Here is a 21,929-nt window from a genome sequence, read left to right on the forward strand (position 1 = left end):
CTCTAGTAATTGTAAACAAAGATGGCACTGGCTGAATCAAGATGACAAGCCCAGTACCACTTACCCCTACCAGAAGCGGGGATCACTGGAAATGCAATGGTTGAGATTCCGGTGTGCCAAAGCCTTCTTTTTATTCAAGACAAACTCTTGTAATTTCATTTTTACTTCTGTGCTTGCCACTGCACCTGAAAGAGCAAAAAATAAACAGAGGATATTTAACCAATGCCATTTCAGTGAAAGCATCAGCGAATTAAAATTTAAATACCTTGTGATGAAAGTTTCAAAAAGATTTAGAGCTAAATCTTTGACTCTGTAGCCAATGGAAAGGCATTTTTCCTGAGAACAAGAACAAAGTGCCTCCAGTAACGAGCTCTTCTCTACTATCTGGATTTGAACATAACTGCAATTTGTTTTAAAATGGAGATTTAATCAGAGATTTATCATTTCCTAAAAAAGCTTTCTAAAGAGGATTTTATACTTGCATAAAAGTAGACTTAGAATATAACACTTGTACTAGCATTCTAGCTTTCTTTTAATCAAAGGTGTTTAAAAAGAGGGGTCTTGTGCATACTCAAGATTTTAAATGTCACATCTGCAAGCAAAAGGGGAAATGAAACACATGTCTCATATGCAGACTTTGTCTTGAGAAATTCTGCAAATAAGGATCTTTGTTCAAAGTATCTATGTATAATAAAAGCTACATAATATTCCAATTCATTTACAAGCCTGCAATCCATTTCTTCAAATAGAAAAAAATCTAGCATTAAAAAAAAAAAAAAATCAGTAATTTCAAAGCGTAGTGTTTAAATGTCAACTATGTAATTTCTAATCATTACTTACTCCACAATAGAGACTGGTCTGTTTCACTATGAAGATGGATTAAAATTATCATTCAGTTGTCAGAAGAGATTCTCAGACAGTATTTCTGATGGAGTAGTGCAAACAAAGTTTGGCAATCAGAGCATATGGGAAATGGCGGCTCATCTATACCACAGTGCAAACCAAAAATTCCAAAGGAAAATATCTGGGCTGCAAGAAAATCAACTGGATAGAAACACACACTACCATAACAAGGGTAAAAAAACTCAGCAAACAAAGTACGACAGAACAAGCTTCTGTCTCCTGAGATATACTCAATATTATGATGCCACTTGACAAGCAGAAAAAAAAAAAAAAAAAAAAAAAAAACACACTTTTTTTTATTTGACCATGAAGAAAAACTCCTTGCAGTTTCTTGCTCAGCACTATTTTAAGATGCAGCACTGCTCGATATTTTAGACGGTCATAAATAGAAATTTGCTGTCTGGAACATTTCTCATTGTTTCTACATAAAGTAGTCCAGGCAGGTACCCCAATGAAGAAGTTAAAATGAGTAGCTGTATTTGAGTTTCTAGAGGCAGACAGTATAATGGAGAGGATAAAAGGGGGTGCGGTGGAGGAAGTAACTGAAAATGCCAAGCACAAGGCATTGTCTGTCCAAATAATATTCTCTTATTCAATCAACTAACATTTTATAAGTAATCAAATGCAGCTGCATTCTGGTAGGTTAAAGATGACATTATGTAGGAGGCACTGAGCCAAGTATTTATGGGTCATGAGATTTACAAAAACCTCTACAAGCAATTTATTCTTTTCCTTTAATTAGAAGCGGAAAGACACTACACGGATATAAGAAGATAAAGAAATAAAAGCCTTCTATTCTGTCCAATGCTGGAGACATAAGCAAATAAAAAAAAAGAGATCCTGGCATCATTTTAAGATGAGAAGCTCTGCAACCCTTCCGACCCATTTTCCAACCGCCTCAACTGACAGAACCAAGAGATTTGAGAGGGTCTGAAATAGACCTCCTATCATCTTCATTTTATGGTAAAGCATTCAGAATTAGTCCATAAAGTTGAGTGGATATCAGTTCTATTCAGATTTCTGTTTTTACACATTACAAAAGAGTATACACAGAGATATAAGAACTGGGTAGTCCTTTTCTCTATATAATTCCGTATTAACTATTCACTTCTGAATGACTTTACATGAATTAAAAAATATTCCATTCTCTACTTATAACAGATAATATTAAGTCAGTGATAAAGCACATTTGAAGAAATGTATATATTTTTTTAATCAGTCTAAATCACAACAAATCATGTAATAGCCAGGACAGAATTTAACATCACTTCAAACATTTCACTTGTTTACAGGCTTATTTTTTTGGTTCCCAGCACTGCACTGAGACAGGCTCTTGTGTGCCATCACTGAAGTGAGTGAAACCGGGTAAATAAGTTTTGATAACGGAAACACTATACTGAATTAGATGCAATGCAATCTAAACTTTTGGGGACATGGACTATTGCTACGTTTGTCTAGAAAAGCGAAACCCTGAGCTTTACTGGGCCCATCTACATGCTCCTCTTTTAAGCAAACTTAGCCTAAAAATTGCCATTTTTAAGGCACATTAAGGGGAGGGGGGTGTCTACACGTGTGTGCCCTTTAATACACCTTAAACATGGCAATTTAAAGCTATATAAGCCTAAATTTGATACTTGCATAAAGCAGGTATCAAATTTAGGTGTGAATAGCAAAGTCACATTAGCGCATGTGTAGATGCACTGAAGTGCATTAACATGGTGTGTGTCAATGAACACAAACAACGTCAATGCACATTAGCGCATCTGCATGTGCACTAATGTGACTTTGCTACATGCTCCTAAATTTAACGCACCTTGGGACCAGCTCTTGGTGGGAGATGCACAAGTGCAAGCCCATCACACCCCGTAAGAGCGAAGACCCCCGGCAGACACTAACCTGACCCCCAGCGTGGAGCCGGGAGGTAAGTGGGGCCTGCGGTGGGTGGGCACTAGCTAGAGGTGGCAGCTGAGTGGAGCCAAGGACAGTCACATCCCCCCCTCCCCTGGATCCTACTTAGCCCAGCCCACAGGGACCCGTGCAACTGGAGCTGCACAAACAGGCATGCTCTCAGCCCGGCATGTGAGTGTGGGAGTTTGCATGGAAGGGAGTGCAAAAGGGCTATCAGTGGGCACTCTCGCTCCTGAGGTGCCCCCCCAGTTGCCCCACGCACAGCATGGCTCACCCCATGCCTGCTGTACCCCCAGGCAGCCGAAGCCCCCCACGCCAAGGACAGTCCTCTGGCACTGGACATCAAGTAAATGGGATGAGGGACCAACCCTCTCTACCCTCCCACCACCAGTTAGGGACTCGGGGACCCAGGGAAATCCCCCTGGCTGCGCAGGAAGTCAGGTAGCTAAGAGATCCCCCTACAGGCAGCTGCTCGAACCTGCTTGCCAAGCCTCAGCAGCAGCAGTAGCAGCTGGTGAGGACCATGTGGAGGCAATAACACCCACCTGGTCTCCCATTTATACAAACACCTGGCGGGGGGCACATGACCAGAGCTTGCCCTGCAATATAACAGATACACACTGCACTGCCAGGCTTCCTGGTCTGGATGAACTACCCTTCCCCCCCCCCCCCCACACCTTTGAGCCCCCCCCCCCCCAGTACCTTGGAGGCCTCCACCCACGCAGAACCTATGGTCCCAGCCTTCACGCAGACAGAGCTCTTGACAGCAGACAGTGATGGCTGCCTGGCATGTCTGCTGGAATCAGGGGGATGAGCACTCCCAAATGTCAGATGTACTCACTGCTGGAGACTCTGAGTATGAGCACTCCCACTTGTCAGATGTACTCACTGCTGGAGACTCTGAAGGACCAGGTGAGGGAGCTACAGGAGGAGGTGGACAGGTTACGGACCATCAAAGAACACAAGGCAGAGATTGATGCCTATTGCGAGGCCCTGCACCTGGAGGAGGAGGCCACAAGGAGACCACGGAAACCAGGCAGGAGCGCAGGACTGAACAAGATGCTCCAACCAATAGCAGATGGACACTGGTGACATCAGGACCTAAGCCATGACATGCATCAGTTGTCCCACCAATAACCCTACACAACAGCTATGAAGCCCTTACACCATTGGTGGTCGATGCATCCATACAGGATCAAGCAACCCAAGCAAGGAAACAACATAGCGTGATAGTCATAGGAGACTCCTAGCTGAAGGACACAGAAGGAGTCATTTGTTATCCAGACCCCTTTGCTCGAGAGGTCTACTACCTTCTAGGAGCCAGGATCAGAGATGTTATAGCAAGGATCCCTAAACTGGTCTGCCCTACTGATCACTACCCCATGCTACTTGTTCACATGGGCACCAACAATACGGCATGAAGTAGCCCTGGGAGGATCATGAAAGATTACAAAACCATGGGAGTGAAGGACCTTAGGAGCAGAGGTGATCTTCTCCTCAATCCTCCCAGTCAGGGGCTGTGGCCATTGGAGGGAGGAGTGCATGAAGGAGGTCAACCAAAGGCTTCGGAGATGGTGTCACTGTGTGGGCTTTGGACACCTTGACCTTGATGCGCAGTTTAATTACAGCGGTCGACATGCAAGGGATAGTATTAATCTCATAGGCAGAGGGAAGAAGCTCTTCGTTATGAGAATCACCAACTTGTTGAGGAGGGCTTTAAACTAGGCACATCCAGGGGCTGGGGAGAAGATTCCACTGCTGTGCTCAAATCCTCTAGCCGCAATGACACAGGGGAGGGCGTTCAAGCCATGGACGTCCAGATAAGTACTAACAGGTGGCGTGACAGAAAACCTGAGGCAACCAGCAGGGAACTCAGGTGCCTTTATGGGAATGCCAGAACTATGGTAAACGAACAGGAGGAACCAGCCCTCCTTCTGGTTGAAGAGGAATTTGATCTGATTGGGTTGACGGAGACCTGGTGGGATGATGCACACAATTGGACAGTGAACAATGAGGGCTACAGGCTTTACTGGAAGGATCAGGTCGGAAAGAAGGGAAAAGGTGTGCCCCTCTATGTGAAAGAACAGCACTCCTCCCTACAGGTCACGTTTGACAACAGGGAAGGGTCCCTTGAGTCCCTTTGGGTCAGGATACAAGGGGAACCAGGAGAGGGAGACTTGATGGTAGGAGTCTACTACAGGCCTCCCTCCCAAGAGGAGAAGTGTGATCAGGCATTCTCTGGAGCGCTGACTGAGGCAGCTTGCACTAGAGACGTGATTGTCATGGGTGACTTCAACTACCCTGACATCTGTTGGGAGGACCACTCAGCCACTTCCAGCAGGTCAGCCAACTTTTTCTGTTTCAAACGCAGGTTGTGGAAAGGCCTCTCTAGATTTGGTGCTGACCAAGGGGGAGGGCATTGTCAGAACCCAGTAGTTGTATGCCTATGGCACAGTGGAATCCCCCGCCACAGTGGAATCTCCCGCTGTCAATCATTCTGAATGCTATGGCACAGTGAAAAATTCCGCTGGTGGCAGTAACTAGGTCACGGTGGAAAATTCCGCTATGTCAGAACCCAATAACTACATGCCACTGTAATGGAAAATTACAGCTTAGAAAAAGTTCCCGCCAACTTTATGCAAACACACACACCACCGTTGTCTGGTTCCAAATTATTCATATTTGGCGACTAGTGATTGGCTTGCTAGCCATATAAAAGTTAAAGCAGTTTCCGCCCACGTTGGAGAACTCGGTGCACATCTCGGAGTGAACCTGGCCGACTGATCACCCACCAACGACTCCCCGTCACTGACCCTCCCGACGTACCCCCGACCCCGGTACCGCAGCAAGCCGATTACGAAAACTTCGTCCCGGTTCTCTTGCATTTTAAGAGAGTCTTTGCTACGTTTGTAACTGCAACTAAGCCAGTCAACTCTGCCTGTGCCCATACATCAGTGGCGTAAGTAAACAATCTATTTGTTACCAATACGCATCCGTGCCTAATTCCACTCCACTCGTCAAAGTACCCACCTGACATTCCGGGCTCCCGGCCAGGACCCAGCAGCCAGTCGGCCACCACAGGCATGAGAAGTGGTGGTACTCTGAGCAACAGAGATCATGACCTGATAAGGTTCACCATCCACTGTAAGACTGGGAAATCAGTCAGCAGAGCAGAAGGCCTATATTTCAGGAAGGCAGATTTTGGCAGGCTCAAAAAGAGGCTAGTTGAAGAGGCTCTCTGCAACCAGCAAGTGGACGATTTGGGAGTTCAGGAACCCTGGTGCTTCCGTAAGGAGGCATTTCTCACAGCTCAAAAACAGGCCATCCCCACATGAACAAAAAGCAGGAAAGGAGCCAAAAAACCCACTTGGTTCAACAAGGATATTATGGAGCTATTGGAAAAGAAAGAAGAAACATAAAAGCAATGGAGGAATGGATCAGCTAACAGAGAGGAATACACCTGTATCGCCAGGGCCTGCAGATACGAGACATGGAAAGCTAAGGCAGGCATGGAGATCAAGCTGGCAACCAGCATAAAAGACAACAAAAAGACCTTCTACAGATACATAGGGAGCAAGAAAAAAAAATCAGGATCCACTATGGGACCCCTACTGAATGCTCAGGGGCAGCCCACAGTTGACGCCCGTGAATGAAAAGGAAGAACTCCTAAATACATACTTCATGTCGGTATTTCTGGAACCAAATGGGAGCTGTTTGCCTAACCAGAGGCCCAGGGAATGTGGGGAAGACAACAGATTACATGGAATCAGTCCTGAACAGATGAGGGATCTCCTGCACCTGGATACTTTCAAGTCTGCTGGGCCAGATGACCTTCACCCGAGAGTCCTAAAAGAACTTGCTGAGCTTAAAGCAGCACCACTGACAAGGCTGTTTGAAGAATCATGGAACTCGGGAGTGGTCCTGGACGACTGGAAGAAGGCCCATCTTTAAGAAAGAGAAGAGGGATGACCTGGCAAACTACAGACAGGTCAGCCTGACTTCAGTCCTGGGTAAAATCTTTGAAAAATGTGTTAAGGAGGCCATCAATAACAAGCTGGCAACTGAAGGGGTGTTACAAAGCAACCAGCGGTAGATCACGCCTGACTAACCTAGTGTCCTTCTATGACAGGGGTGGGCAAAATGCGGCCTGTGGGCCAGATGCGGCCCACCAGGCCATTCTATCTGGCCCACGGGGCCCCTAAAAAATTTAGAAAATTAATACATATCTGCTCCTGGTTGCCTGTCATGCAGCCCTCAATGGCTTGCCAAAACTCTGTAAGCGGCCCTCCACCTGAAATAATTGCCCGCCCCTGCTCTACGACCAGGTAACTGGCCATCTGGATGAGGGACATGAGGTTGACATCATTTACTTCAACTTCAGTAAAGCCTTTGACTCTGTTTTGCAAAAGATTCTCTCAATTAAACTGGAGGGTACTGGTCTGGAACTGCCTATAGTGAGGTGGGTGGAAAACAGGCTTAGAGGCCACTACCAGAGAGTTGTAATAGATGGGTTGGTCTCATCCTGGAGGCCCATCTCCAGTGGTGTTCCCCAGGGACCTGTGCTCTTTAATATATTTATGAATGGCTTGGATGAGGGGATGGAAAAAGCTCAATGATTAAGTTCACAGATCTCACCTAATCTAACCCCTGCTACTGAAGGAGCCTTGGACACTGATAACACCCTGGTCTCTCCCCCTTTTTTCCTCTGGTCCACATAGTTTTTGAAGGACTGAAATATTTTGTGTAAAGGCTTAGGCTTGTTATAGGGAATTTGGGTGTTGCTTTAATGACTTGCTGCATACAGCTGGTTAGGCCAAATGACAGATCTCTTAATTTCTGTGAAATTGCTGAAATTGGACACTTATATTAATAGGTATATTTCTCTTCTGACATTTGAAGAATGGTATCTAATACAGCAGGTATTGTTAAGGAAAATGACTCCTGTAAGATCATTATGCATCAGTTGGAAACTCATATGATCATCATCCTGGGAAAGCAAACCAGCAAGGCAGGCACTAGAATTAGTAAATGGTGAGAATGTGATCTCCAAGGGTAGGGCAGAAGTCAGAACAGACAACTCCCACAAATACAAATGACAGCACAGAACCCAGTGGCACATACTTTAAAGATGGAAAGGAAGGGACAAGATGAAAGTGGTAGGATTAGAATAGAAGGCGCTATAGCTGTCCTAGGCCTTGTCTCTAGGGCAGTATGTGAGAATCAAGAAGTCACTGTGAAAGAGGTATCATTCCAGAGGCAATGTGAGAACGGTAGTGGGAAGAGTGAGATTCAAAGAAACAGAGGAAGGAAACATCACATCACAAAGGGTAGCACATTTATTTGTGAAGGACTGGGGAATGAAGATTAGACTAGCTAATAAAGAACTGGTGACAGTGTAACAAAAAGTAAGGCTAGCCATGCTTGTTACATTATAAAGACCTAAGGTCCAGAAAATAGCTCACTTGACTATGCTCAGTACGATCTTTTCCTTTTGTATTGCAATCATGGAAATTATGCTTTGATTCAAATGCATCATGACAGTACATTTTAACTCACATGAGACAGGTTGATCTCCTGAGATGAGAAGGCATGGGCATGGGATGCCATTATATTACTTGAAATATGTTTGTTACATCCTTTTAAAAAAAGCTATAAAATGATGAGGGGAATGAGTGCACTTAGTATTTGGTCCCTATTTTCTAGCCTTAAGACTGCTTGAACTAAGTATGTTTAGCAAGATTTTATGAAATGAGAAACATGTTTTAAACCATTCATCAGAGGTTAGCTACATTAATTATTAGAAACCATACCACCTTTCAAATCAAAGTATTTTAAAAATAAAGATAAAAATCCTGTTTCCATGGTTACCACAGAACATCCCCAGGTTCTGTTCTTTCCTCCATACCTATCTACATTTCTTTAAAAAATATGCTTAAGATCATTTGAAATGTTTTATAATCACTCAGACACTTGTATTAATTTTTAAGTTATTGTAATGTAAATATAACAATACATATTTGATAGAAAGAACAGATAAAACAGTCCATACAAAATCATCAATTGATATGAATGAAGTACCCTGAGTATAGAAAGTGAAAGGGAAATATTAATAATACAGATTTAGCCTCTATCTCCAAAAATAAGGGGGATGTGGAAAGGAGACATTCCTTCTCCACAAAAGACCCTATGTTTGGGTCCGCATGAGATATCCTATCTAGCCATCACTCATAAACCCTACACTATCACTTCTCACTTTTCCTTCCTTTCACTCCCTTCATGGAAAATTGAAAATGGAGATTTGAATGGAATTTAAAAGGCACAAGGAACATTTTTTTAAAGGACTTTCTGACCAATCCTGTAAAACTATTTTGGTTTGTTACATTCCACAGAGTTTTTAGAGCACAGTAATAAAACAATAAGAGTTTGTGAATATTTTTTCTTTTGACATCCTTTGTGATTCAGTTGCGAGAAGCAGCATTTAACAGTAAATGAAAAAAATCCTCTGAAATTTTGCCTACTTATGGCCATCAAAACATACTCTGTTGTTTAATCCTTTTTAAATCAGTTAAATGAGATGACAAGTGGATGTGTCAAAAGGATTAGAAACAGGACCTCCTGCACAGTTTGGGCATCTGCTCATATATGCCCTAAGCTGACCATTATGTGCACATTGTTTAAAGGCCTATGAGAAATGAGCTGATGGGTCTAGTTGAGCTTCTACTGAACAAATATTCACAATGTAGAACTACAATTAGTGCTTTTGTTAGCTGCCTCACTTTGAACAGGGATGAAATAACTGAAGTACATCTTGAGCACTAGATTGGGGTCTTTCTAGGTTGGGGGTAAGGCAAAGTGGGAGGCAAGCCTTCTCTTCTACTGCTGATGTGACCAAACTTCTGCTCTAGAGGCCTGAAGCTTTCAACACCGCTTTGTGACAAACAACTTTCAATTTCACTTATGAAAAGGATAGGAATAAGAAAGCGAAATGCTTTTGATAAGAGGTTTTGGGTGGCCATAATCATTTTAACACATCTTTTTACACACTCCTCCCTAGTTATTATATACCCAAGAGCAAACCACGCTTTGTAAGCTGTAAAAGAACTACTTTCAAAATGAAAATACTTTAAAAACATAATTGAGGGCTCAAATAGAGTTTCATTTTAGAGAAACCAAAAAAAGGAATGCACTGTACATCTGGTATATTTTATGGTTTTAATATTCTCAGTCCATTAGGAATGCTGCCAAATGTACGTTAAAATCAAAATGAAGGGACATGATATGCTTCCTTTTGAAAAATACTAAAATGGCATTCAGTGAAGCAAAAATTAAGATAAAGCACAGAACAGCACTTCTCTTTCTTTGCCCTTAATCCACTCTAACACTTACAACATGAGCTGTTCATGTAACCAGTCCCTGTATGGGAGCATTGCACACCATCTTTCTACAACCATCTCTTGAACTTCTACGGTTTCTATTTGCCTCCAATAAACTTCATTAGAGAAAAACATCTGTCTTGCTGCTACTTACTTTCTTTTCCTTTCTCTTTATTTTTGAGCTGCTGTAGTTTCTGTTCTCTATGCTGCTTCTCTAGCTCCTGCTCCTGTCGGTGTTGTTCCAACTTCCTCTGGTGCTCCAAGAGTTCTTGCTGATGTTTCATTGCTAGCATCTCCTGCTGTTGCTACAGAAAAGGGAAAAGAAAATGGAGCAAATGAACACACACTGACTACCAAAAACTTTCATTTCATAATTCACTAAATAGTGGCTGTTATAAAATTGATACTGATGCTTAATTCATAAATACAAACAATCAAGCAAACAAAACCCCCCAAAAACGACATATTTTCCCTTCTGCAAAAGGTTCCTGTATTAGGATGTTCCTGTATCACTCCCTTCAACCTTATTCCCAGGTGAAAACAATATGCATGCTGAGATGTAGCTAGTATGCCTGTGCAAATAGGGAAGTAATTGATTCGGATTCGGAGGACAATGACTCGACTCGGAGATTCGGATCACTGTCCCAAATCGATTCAGCCAAATCGGCTTCAGAAGATTTGGCGCCGATTTGGAGAGATTCAGCCATATACTATAAGGGGAATCATTGAAATACTTTTAACTTTGTCATTTTTTGGCAGATTAACAGCAAGGATGGTAGCCTCTTCTGAGGGCACGAAGCCTGCCAAGTTTCAAGGAGATAGGTGCATGGGTTTCTGGGAAACTGTACCTCATACTGCTGAAAGCAAAACTTGTGTCACCTGTGTGTTAAGGCAGATTTGGATGAAAACAGCAGGGATGGTAGCCTGTAACAGGGGGCTTTCCCAGTGCTAGTCAGATCTCTGCCTGCCCACCTGTTTCTGGGCCAGCCACCTGCCCCTCTTCTGCTCAAGCAGAAATAGTTCACAAAAGGGACAGAAAGGCTGAAGACAGAGACTTATGTGCTGTTTCTAAGTCCCTCCCACAGAACACGGATTGGAAGGGGACTCAGGGAAAGATCAGTCACTGGCCGGGTATAGATGTCAGTCTTTCCCCCCCTGCTTCTTCTCAGTTTCTGTTCCCCTGAAAGACTGCCTTCCAAATCTCCGAAACTTTTCCTGAATCTATTCTGAATTGATTTGGAAGGTTTTTTTGGTCTCCCGATTCCATTCAGATCTGGTGATTCAGCCTCCAAATCAATCCAAATCTTCTCCGAATCGAATCAGTGACCGAAGTTTCACACACCCCTAGCAGCTAGCCCCTTGCTCATATGGTGCAGGAAGCTTCTGACCTATCCTTCATGCCCTGAGCTGAGACTAGTTACAAAGTCCTGCTACTTATGAGCATCTAAACATTTTGCCTAAATGTCATTTGTCTTCCCTAACTTGGTAATAAGCCCTCAAAATGTTTCAGTTGCAATCCACATAGTTATTGTCCCCACATCTACAGAAGTGAGGACAATGACTACACCCAGGAAAGTATCGTACCAGAGTCTTATTGTCTTCAAGAACTGATGGTGTGGGGAGCATCTTCTGCAGCTAAAAAGGGGCTAAGAGCTCCAAGACAAATAGGTTCCCAAACCAATTAATCACAGGCACTGCAGGCAGGTTATTATTACTTATACCACACCAAATTGTCATAATTATTTTAACATTATTCCTTCATGGAATTATGTCTTAAGGATACAAGAACAAACATTTAACTGAGGCCCTGGACACACAAGGGGAATTCAAGCATGAAATCCAGGACTGCATTGATGTGATGCATCAGAACTAAATGAAGAGTAGGCCAGTGCAATCTACCCTCTAATGTACAGCAAACTGCCTTAGTGAAAGTCCATTTTTGTGCTGAAACTATAGGCGTTTTCACACGTGCCGTGGGACGTGGCACTGGGCACTTTAATTAGTGAGCCGGGCTAATTATAAGTGCTTGTATATCCCGTGCATCATGGCACTGCATTACACACTTGTACTCTGTACCCAATATCAATACAGTTACACTGATAGAAAGTTCTCTTAATTTAGTCTGGATCTCACCTCACTGTTTTCTTGCTATTGTGCATTTTTAACTAAGGCACAAACATCTGTAAGTGTTCTTAAAACAAAGTATTTTAATGGATCATTACACACAAAAAAGTCTATGTTAAAGAAATATCACTGGAGTTACAACACCAAGCACTCGGAAGTTAGGTAATGCCAGAATTAAGGTGGTCGGTCTCTGCAAACTGAATTCAGTTCCCATGTGTGCACTTTATGACAATCTTTAGTTATGCAACCACATACCATTTTCCCACATTGTCTTAGCACAGAGCAGGAACCTTTTGCTCAGGGAATGGGGCAACTATTCAAATTTTATTTTATTTTCCTCTTAACTCATGCCCTTATTTACTGCATAACAGCCACACCCAAAATTAACTGCAGGATGTTTTATTTCCTTTCCAGCTTTTCTGTGGTATTCATCACTACTATGTACATCTAACAAAACATGAATATGACTTTGGAACAGCCTTCTAAAGTAAGTTATTCCCCCACCCAGCTGCTCCTTGCACCTTTACAAAACGGGATGATCCTAGTATGGGGAAAGCTTGGGGAGCAGTGACTGCTCCAATCCTCCTGTTCCAGGGGGAAGGGGGACCTAAGGCCCCTGCGCATCCCTCAGACCACAGTGGATTGCTCCTCTGCTTGGCTCATGGTAGCTGGATCATGTACCAAGCAGCCAACAGGAGTGCAATCTGCCTAGCCAGTGTCCTGCTGGGTCAGGCCAAGATAGCAGCTCTGAAAAGCTGTACAAACTAGCTCCCAGGTGCTTGCTCTGATGCCACCCTCAAACTCTTCCACTTCCTGGTCTAGAAGCAAGCCACATTTGAATTGGGACACTTCACCTTGCAACAAAGTGTGCACCAATGTGTCATGCTGAGCCATCAGAGGGACACTCCGCAAGGTGGAAGACAGACAACTGGTCCTATATGTATAACTCCAGAAGAGGCGTTGCGGAGGGGGTTTCAGTCTCTTGTGACATGGTATTTCTTGTTGCTGTCAAGCATCTCATGCTTGGCTCGGGACACACACACACACACACACACACATCTGCACTTTCACTACTTGTTTTTAATTTTCATATAATAAAAGTTTAAAAAGTCAAAAAAGTCTCATGCACATGCACTTTGCCAGATAGTCTCCTAGTAACTGAGTTACAGCCAATCCAAGGGAAACCTCTCAGACTGCATAATTTAGACCTGCTAAGGCTTTGTCAAGTGGCCCAGTGTTTTGGGTAATAGTCATTCTTTCCAGAATTACCGCAAGAAGATTTAACTGTTTTTTCCCCAGTTAGGTTCATAGAAGGGGACTTAGCACACCCATTAGCTTTGACTAAGCCTGTGCTTCTCTACAGACTGAAAACCTACTCAATGGCAGCCACTAATACACATCACCCATAACACTACTACAACCTCATTTTACAGATGGGGAAACTGAAATAATGGCAGATTTATCTATCCATGGCCATAGAGCTAGTAGCATAAACAGGGTTAGCAACAAAATTCTCCTGAGGCCTGGCCCTTCATTCTGCTGTGCTTACAAGGCTGAGCATCTATAGAGTCCAGTGTAAGTGTTAGGCACCTACAGCAGTGATTCTCAAACAGGGTGCCACAATGACCCTTTGTGTTACAATAGTTTCCCCAGAAGCACACCATTCCTCTAGGCCACCACTGCTGTCCAACTGGTGATCAGAGCAGCTTCAGGCACCACAATGACAAGCTGCACGTCAAGAAACCCTGTGGTCCAGGTCTGACTTGTGGGACCAAATGAGTTGAACACCCCTACTCTAGGCCAAATGCAAATGGCTTTTCATGGGACCACCAAAATATACCTCTCTGATAAGGGCATTAGCACTTTGCCAAATGTAAAGTTCCTACTGAAAATAATGCAAACAACTTAAAAATGGGGTTTACTACCCCTTCTTCCTAGGGCACATCCAGATTTCATCTCTCCATCGTCTGTGAAGAATGTTACAAGTAGTTTAATTATATATTTATATGATTATGCCCCTAGATTACTAAGAATGCAGTGGCACGTTTACTTAGTGACTTGAGCTACCATGATCATGTTACTCCCTCACTGCATTCTTTACATTGGCAGCTTATAAACTAGCAGATTGATTTTAAATTGGCACGGCTGACTTCTAAAATCCTTAGTACAGTGTAGGTCCTGGCAAAAGAAGAGACTTCTTCTTGGAGCCTTAACCTAAAGGATATCTGTGCTCCAATACCACCCGCTGTTATAAGTTCACATCACCTGTTCCTAAGTGAGAGGGGATCAGGCCAAAGCTGTCCTTGTTACTAAAGGTATCACACTTATTCTTCCCACAAAGTCTCTCTTATTGAATCTTGGTCCAGTATTAGAAAGTGTATAGCACCTTTTTACAAATAACAAAAAGTTATCTGCATAGCTTTTGAAATAATTGGACCACTTCAGCCATTTGGTTTTTGCTTTCTTCTTCTCCTTTATATACATTTGCTTTCCTTAAGTTTGACAGTGGTCTCCCATTAATTTAAGTTGCACTAGTAACATTTAAAGCAGTAAGGGGCATATTATAAAATAATTTCAACAACTGCACGTGGCCATGTGAAAAAAAGTCACCTGTATTCAGCCTTCTGAAATCCCTGACACAGTAAATGTTCCTCCATTATTTTTTGCTAAAATTTAAAGCATATTTAACATTGTGTTGTAAAACTCATGTTACATATATATTCCCTGCAAATCCAGTGGTCTTTTCATACCACAATTTCATTCCATTTCAACAAAAGGCAATTTAGGATATAATCACCCACAGAAATAAGAACTCTGGAAGCCTAATTTTTCTGTTTTGTAATTAAGCCACAGCATCAACTAACACTTCTCCATTTGGAGAAGAAGTATCATTACAGACTTCCAACAAGTCCACCACATGGTGGCTTTTATAACATAGCCACAAAAATTATGTAAATCAACAATATTTAATGCACAATATGTTAAAACAGGTTTTGTTATTTTTCTGAAAACAGGGGCTTTTTTCCCCATCTGCAGTCTCCTAGACTAAGTGTGTTATGCTTCTTGCAATGGTTTACATACATTAAAAAGCTTTAGAAGGAACTGTGCTTTCATTAACATTTGTAGTGAAATGTAAATGAACAAGAAAAAAGTGAAAACAGATTTGTACTGGACTGCTTATAGAAATGTCATTAAAGATTTATTGTTTCTGCTGGAGCTCCAGCCCACTCTTGAGCATATATTTAATACAGGCTATGAATCTTTTCAAGGTAAATAAATGGAAAGAAAAAAAAAAGAGATCTGTCTACCAAACAGAAGGGGGGGAGAAATTCAAAATCATCTTGTCTCCTCTATACTCTGATTTTAGTGACCAAGAACAAACCAATTTGTTTGAATTTGTTCTGTGATTGTCCCAGTGCTATGTCTGCATTATAGCAAATTAAATGGGTGCCAACAAAAAGAAATAAAATATACCCATGCAGCAAAATGAAAGAGTGATTACGTTTCATGCATTTTATCCAAACATTTTGTGCAAAATGCATAAGCAGCATTAGGAGCAGGGAGCAGAACCAAGATCTCCTGCCATCGACGCGAGTGGCATAACCAGTAACCTACAGAATCAACAACCTTCTTATGTACACTCTCTTGCCCCATTAAATCCCATGAACAGTGCTTCAGCCTCAACAAGAGAGAAGGGACATGTCACCAATTAGACTAGGTCTATAACCTGGTCCCTCTCCTAGTAAGTGGAAATGTGGGTTTGAACCCCTTCATGTTGAAGACATTGAACTCAGGCCTCCCAGCTCCTGAAAAAGTGCTCTAACCATTTGAATATTGTACAAAAGGTGCACACACCACCACCTCTTCCCTCCAGTCATGTCTTAAAAGAGAAGAGAGAATCTGTTTTACGTACACTACGGTAGGGGGCAGCAACCTACAGCCCTGAGACGGATCCTCAACAGCCCTTCCTGCTGCTCTCCTGTGCCTGCTCTTATTTCACCGCATAGGGGACAGTGAAGGAAACACAGGCAACCTGAAACCTCTTAGGGCTGAGTTTATGGAGCCTACCACTCAAAAGTGCTGGCTGTTGTGAATACCACTCCTAGTTGCCTGACTCTGCCCACAAATTGCATAAGGTAGACCAGAGCTGTTCAACTGGCAACCTGCAGGCCACATCAGGCCCAGCTTGCATCTGGTCTCTGATACTTCCATTGCTCTGGCAGCCAAAGTCTCCAGGGCACAACCGCATGGCCAGAGGCTCGAGGAGCTTACTGCCCAAGCAGCAGCACCAGCAGGGGGCTCATGCTTCTCAAACAGCAGCAACCAGGTGGAGGGTCGGGGACAACTGCCCGCACAGTGGTGGCAGCGGGCAGGGAGGGAGGACAGGAACAGCCCAGGTGGTGAGGTAGGGAGTTGCCCACATGGTGATGGCAATGGTGGTGAAGTGGGGAAGAAGGGATTTGCCTTGCCTGCAGTGGTAGTGGAGGGATATGGCCGGGATGGAGACAGCAACAGTAGGTGGGGTGAAAGCTTGCACTGCATGACATGAAGGGTCCCACGGAGCCCATGCAGCCTCTGTGCCATGCAGTCCATATGGTGTGCAGCCCAGGACCTCTGACCTGTGCGGTGTTTAGTCCCTGGCTGCTCTGAAGTGTCTTGAGGTAGGGTTTGGGAACATATGGCCTGTGGGTCAGGTCCAATTTGCAGGGCCTTTGTTTGTAGCCCACAAAGCCGGGGCTTCGCTGGCATTCAGCAGAGGGGGAGCTCTGCCTCTGCCACACTGCAGCTGGGCACCTGGGGCTTCAGTGGAGGGGGAGCTCTGCCCACAGCATGGTACTAAGGCACTCAGAGCCTTGATAGCAGGCTCTGGTGGAGGGGGATTTTCATCATGCTGTACTGCAGGCAGACAAAAGTGGCAATAGTGGTCTGCCTGAAAAATATTGCCAAACCCTGGTTGAAGGGACTGAGGTGCTTAATTTGGGTTTGTAAATTCTGCTCTGAAAGTACCTAAGCCCCTTTGTCGATCTGGGCCTACATGACTTCTAATGGGACATTGCTACCTTTATCACTTAGGTGCTTTTAAAAATGTTGCCCACCATAACAACTATATATAAATATCTTCTGAAATACAATTATTTGCCAAGAAGCATTTAGTTTGCTGAGAATTATTAGTTACTGTGGTACGATCCCTTCCTCTTATATGCACTATATCACAGGAGATACTATTCCACAGCTCTGTTGCTGGCAAATCTAACAATGGCAATCCTGTAATGCATATATATCAATTGCACATAGTTAAAAAAATGGTATGTTTTTCTTAACCTATACAAAAAGTAAGCATTTGTGAAATGTAAAATTATATGGTATGGGAAAGCCGCAGCATTAGGACTAATTCCAGAAATATATTAATTTGAGGAATGTACTCTGTGTAAAATATGCATACTGTATTAGTAAGAACATCAAGGAACATCTGAATAAGGTGCTCTTGCCAAAATAAATATTTGTAAATATCTGTAACTAAAGGGATTCCTGAATATGTTTAATGTCACTGCTTCTACTCTTTATGAAAATGGCACAAATACTTAACTATACCTGTAGATAAAGCTTCTGAAACTGTATTGGAATATATTAACACTGATAAATGTACTAAAGAGAATACCATGCATTTCATGACATTCACCACAAAACATGAAGACACAGCAGTACAATTACTTTTACAGTTGCATTTATTAAGAATTTGTTTTTGTTCCCTTCAATTAAGTCCCAAATCAGGCTGATTTGGAACAGAGGGTGAAAACCAAAACATTTTAAATGAATACATTCTTAACTTCTTTTCAACTGCACTGAAAAAGGCAACTAAAAGAGAATTTGTCAGTCATTAGAGCAAAAATTGAAAAATTAAAACAATGCTGCCTGAAGCGCTCAGTGCTGATTCTTAAGGAGACACAGTATCTTCATGGATAACAAGTGTTACTAATGCTAAAGTCTCCATTTACCAAAAAGAATATAATTACAGTATTTTAGGAGGAGGCATAGCATGAGGTCCAGCACAGATGTCACTGGGTCATCACTGTGGCATGGACACTCTCCTTCAATTAAGTACTCCTAATATCAGCCCATCCATGCTATTTTATCCACTTTACATCTACCAAGACTCTGAATCCTTTCCCAGTGTCCACAAACCCATCTTTTAACAGTGACATCACTCTATCCTTTCCCTAAGTGGCCAAACACTTCTTCCAACCCACAACTTCTGACAAGGTTTTCCATCACAAAGTATCCTTCTCCCATTTGAAGCATGGGAAAGCATTTTTCAAAAGAATGTTTCTCACTGTCTTATTTAATTAAATTGAGTAACATTTTCAAAAGCACCCAAGAGACTACAAACTTTATTATTAGGAACGTTATTAAGTCCAACGTCACATAGATACTTTTGAATATTTTTACCCCCCGCTACTAGCTGACAGATGTTCATTGCATTTCAGTAGTTCTCAGCATACTAGCAGCTGCCATTCTGAAACATTCCCCTTTTGAAATGACTTTGTGAGTTCTTGTGTCCACACTCTAAGATCTCTTCTGCCGAACCTCAGAAGTGTCCAAGAACAGCGATTCACTCTTTTAAAAAGTGAGAGGTTAGAGCAAATATCTCAAGAAAATCTGAGCACACAGGGAATCTGGCTACTCTACACGAGATTCCCTGTTGCTCTGTATCACTAATGTATCCAGCAACATCTTCTCTGCAGTGTAAGTCTAATGTAATTCATTTAAAAGGGCTTGATCAAAATATAGGCCAAACAGATGCTTAAAAAATGGAACGCTAGCCCCCGGTGCAAAAAGCTGATGTTCAGGAGGATCCCATTTTTGTCAGATAATTTTAGTGAACCATACATAGGCTCTACTGTCAGGTCCTCAGATACCACTGCTTCATCACATCTATTTCAAAGAGAACACTCATGACTCCCACCTCAACAACCTGAAAAATGCCTTAAAGCTTGCAAAGAAAGGATTTTTTCCCTAGTATTTAGTTGGTCTAATAAAAGATATTGCCTCTGACCCAAGAGCTTTGTGTATCTCTCTTTTCTCAGACCAACACAGATACAACATAGACCCCTTTATCCTCAAGGACACACCAATTGAAAAACAGATTACATCTTTGAATGAGCCACACAAATACCCTGCAATAAGCTACTAAAACACAGAAGAAAAAACTCCCATCAAGTGCACTGCTTTTCCCCGGCTGTTATATACTATTCCACGGTAGAGCCGTGGAGAATCATCAATAAATTACAGCTTATAAGGAGAATCATCAATAAATTACATCTTATAATCAAAAAAGTTCAGATACTGAGGGAAATATTCCCAACTCCCTCCACTCCTAGCCTTCAAGCAGTCCCCAAACCTGTAACAACCCATAATCAAAAGCAAATTCCCTTCTAATCAAGAGACTCCAAATAGGATACAAGCCTGCCTCAACAATAAATGCAGAACCTGTCCCTACATCTCCAGCCCCACAACAGAGCACCCCAGAGAATCCATGGATCTTACCCATCCATGCACGTCACAGAAAGCGGTGCATCTGATCCCACAGACTTTGCAGAAACTGTGTGGGTGAGAAGGTTACAGACTACGCATCAAAATAAACTCTCACAGAAAAAAAAACAGACAAACAAACACCAGGACAAGCACATTTTCACAGAACAACCCCTCTCTCTCTCTGACCTTACAAACCTCATGATCAAAGGGATTTACAAAACACCTCCAGAGAATGGGCCTCGAAACTGAAATTCCTAACTCCACTTAACAGTAAAAAATCTGGACTTAATATAGAAAGTGGCTTCATAGCTCACTACAACCTAACTACTGCCAATAATCTCCCTGCATTTCAAAGGTAATAAACTATCATATTTACCTGATTCTGAAATTAGGTTTTTTTCCCCCTCGTTCATCATTGGGGAAAACACAAAGCCTTGTCTTAGAATCATGGGTAACTACTGGAAGATGAGAAACAGCTGTGCAGGGCGCTGAGCTGGGGCAGGGACAGCATCCACAGTGTGCAGAAGTGGCTCTGCTCCCTGTCCAGCTGCCCTCCCCACTCCTCTGGGCTTTGCCCCCTTGCTGGCAGGGAGCCAGACAGGAGTTGCCACAGAAGGGGGCAAAAGGAAGGGAAGCAGGGCAGGGATGGAGAAATCTGTGGGGTGCCAAACCAGGCTCCCAGCACAGCTGCTTCCTGTAGCATGGAGCAGAAGTGGCTCTGGGGCTCCACCTGTGCCCAGTCCATGAGGGAGGCACCAGAAGCAGGAGGTAAATGATGGGGTGATAGTTACCAGGGTGGCAAGGGATGAGGAACAGGATGGCTGCTCCCCTGCCCCTGCCTTTCTCCTGCCCCAGATTTCCCCCTTGTTTATTCCTACTTCTGCTCGCCCCACACCTGCTCCATCACTTCTGCTTTCCCCACTGCCCGTCCCCTACCCCTGCTGTTGTTTTCCTGTTGCAGCAGTAGGGGAACAAATTTAAGATGAACCCCCACTAATTAGATTCTAGATGCAGAAAATTATAATACAGTCATAATTTTCTGCATCTAGAATCTACCATATTTCACCGTGTATAAATTGACACAGTGTACAGGTTGACCCCCAGATTTCCGATCTGAAAGGGAAGGATTTTCATAGGCATGGTGCATAAGTCGGAGCCAGGCTTGATGCAGCCTCATATCCCCTGCGAGCAGTGCTGCCAAAGCCACATGCAGGGGATGGGGCTGTGCCAGCTGAGTGCCAAGCCCGGCCCTGTCCCCTTATGATAATTACTGGGGGGTCGTCATAAATTCAAAGTCATCTTAGAATCAAGTAAATATGATAGCCCCTTCTTAAATGGTCCTGCTCTCCCACTAACCAGACTGCCTATTCTACTGAACTTTTTTCTTATAATGTTCCCATTAACATCTTTTCATGCCTAGTTCACAGCCCTTCACATAGATTGTTTGCATTTATACTGAGACTTTTCTCTGATTTTTAGCTCAGCCTGCCCATCTGTTTTTCTTTCAGAGGAAGGGCACTTGAGGTCTGAAAACTTGCCCAGCCCCTTTCCCAACTATACAGTTGGTCCAATAAAAGGTATAAAAAATCCTTGCCTCAAAATCTGGGGTCATGTTGGAGGGGTTTAGGTTGTAGCCGTGTTGGTCTAAGCACATAGGCAGACAAGGTTCCTTGAGTGAATTTGATATCTTTTATTAGACCAACCCAAATAGTTGGAGAAAAGTTATTAAGCAAGCTTTGGGTTCAAAAACCCTTTGTCAGGCTAAGGAAGCTGCAGCAGTCGGTGTGTGCTCTTCCTGGATGGAATGAAAAGTAAAGAAGCCAGGGGCTGGGCTGGGGAGTCAGTTGCCAGGCAGATTATAATGTATCAAAAATCCAATGTCTATGTTTAGTCCATGATCTCTAGTATCCAGCAGGTTGATGAAATGGAGCTCATAGGCTCATCTCTGGAAAGTGTTGTGTAAGTTTCCCTTGAGGATCAGAACTGAGAGATTGGAGAGAGAGTGGCCCTCTTGTGAGAAATGTGCCCCCACCGGTAATTGAGTGTTTCTGTCTTTGATGGATTTCCGGTGTGCATTCATTCTGGTGC

At 43.0% G+C, this 21,929-nt stretch overlaps 1 protein-coding gene across 4 annotated transcripts in view; it reads right to left on the minus strand.

Moving 5' to 3' along the window:
* Window positions 1-21,929, minus strand: part of HDAC4 (histone deacetylase 4) — a 422,181-nt gene that overhangs the window by 169,812 nt on the left and 230,440 nt on the right. For all 4 annotated transcript variants that reach the window (XM_025199370.1, XM_014518186.2, XM_025199369.1 and 1 more), the window contains 2 exons: window positions 10,339-10,489; window positions 71-185 (listed from right to left, as the gene is read on the minus strand). In XM_025199370.1, coding sequence (XP_025055155.1) covers window positions 71-185; window positions 10,339-10,489 — 266 coding nt within the window. The remainder of the gene's footprint in view (window positions 1-70; window positions 186-10,338; window positions 10,490-21,929) is intronic.

Source organism: Alligator sinensis, unplaced genomic scaffold (assembly GCF_000455745.1).
Source record: "Alligator sinensis unplaced genomic scaffold, ASM45574v1 scaffold233_2, whole genome shotgun sequence".
Classification (NCBI taxonomy): domain Eukaryota; kingdom Metazoa; phylum Chordata; order Crocodylia; family Alligatoridae; genus Alligator; species Alligator sinensis.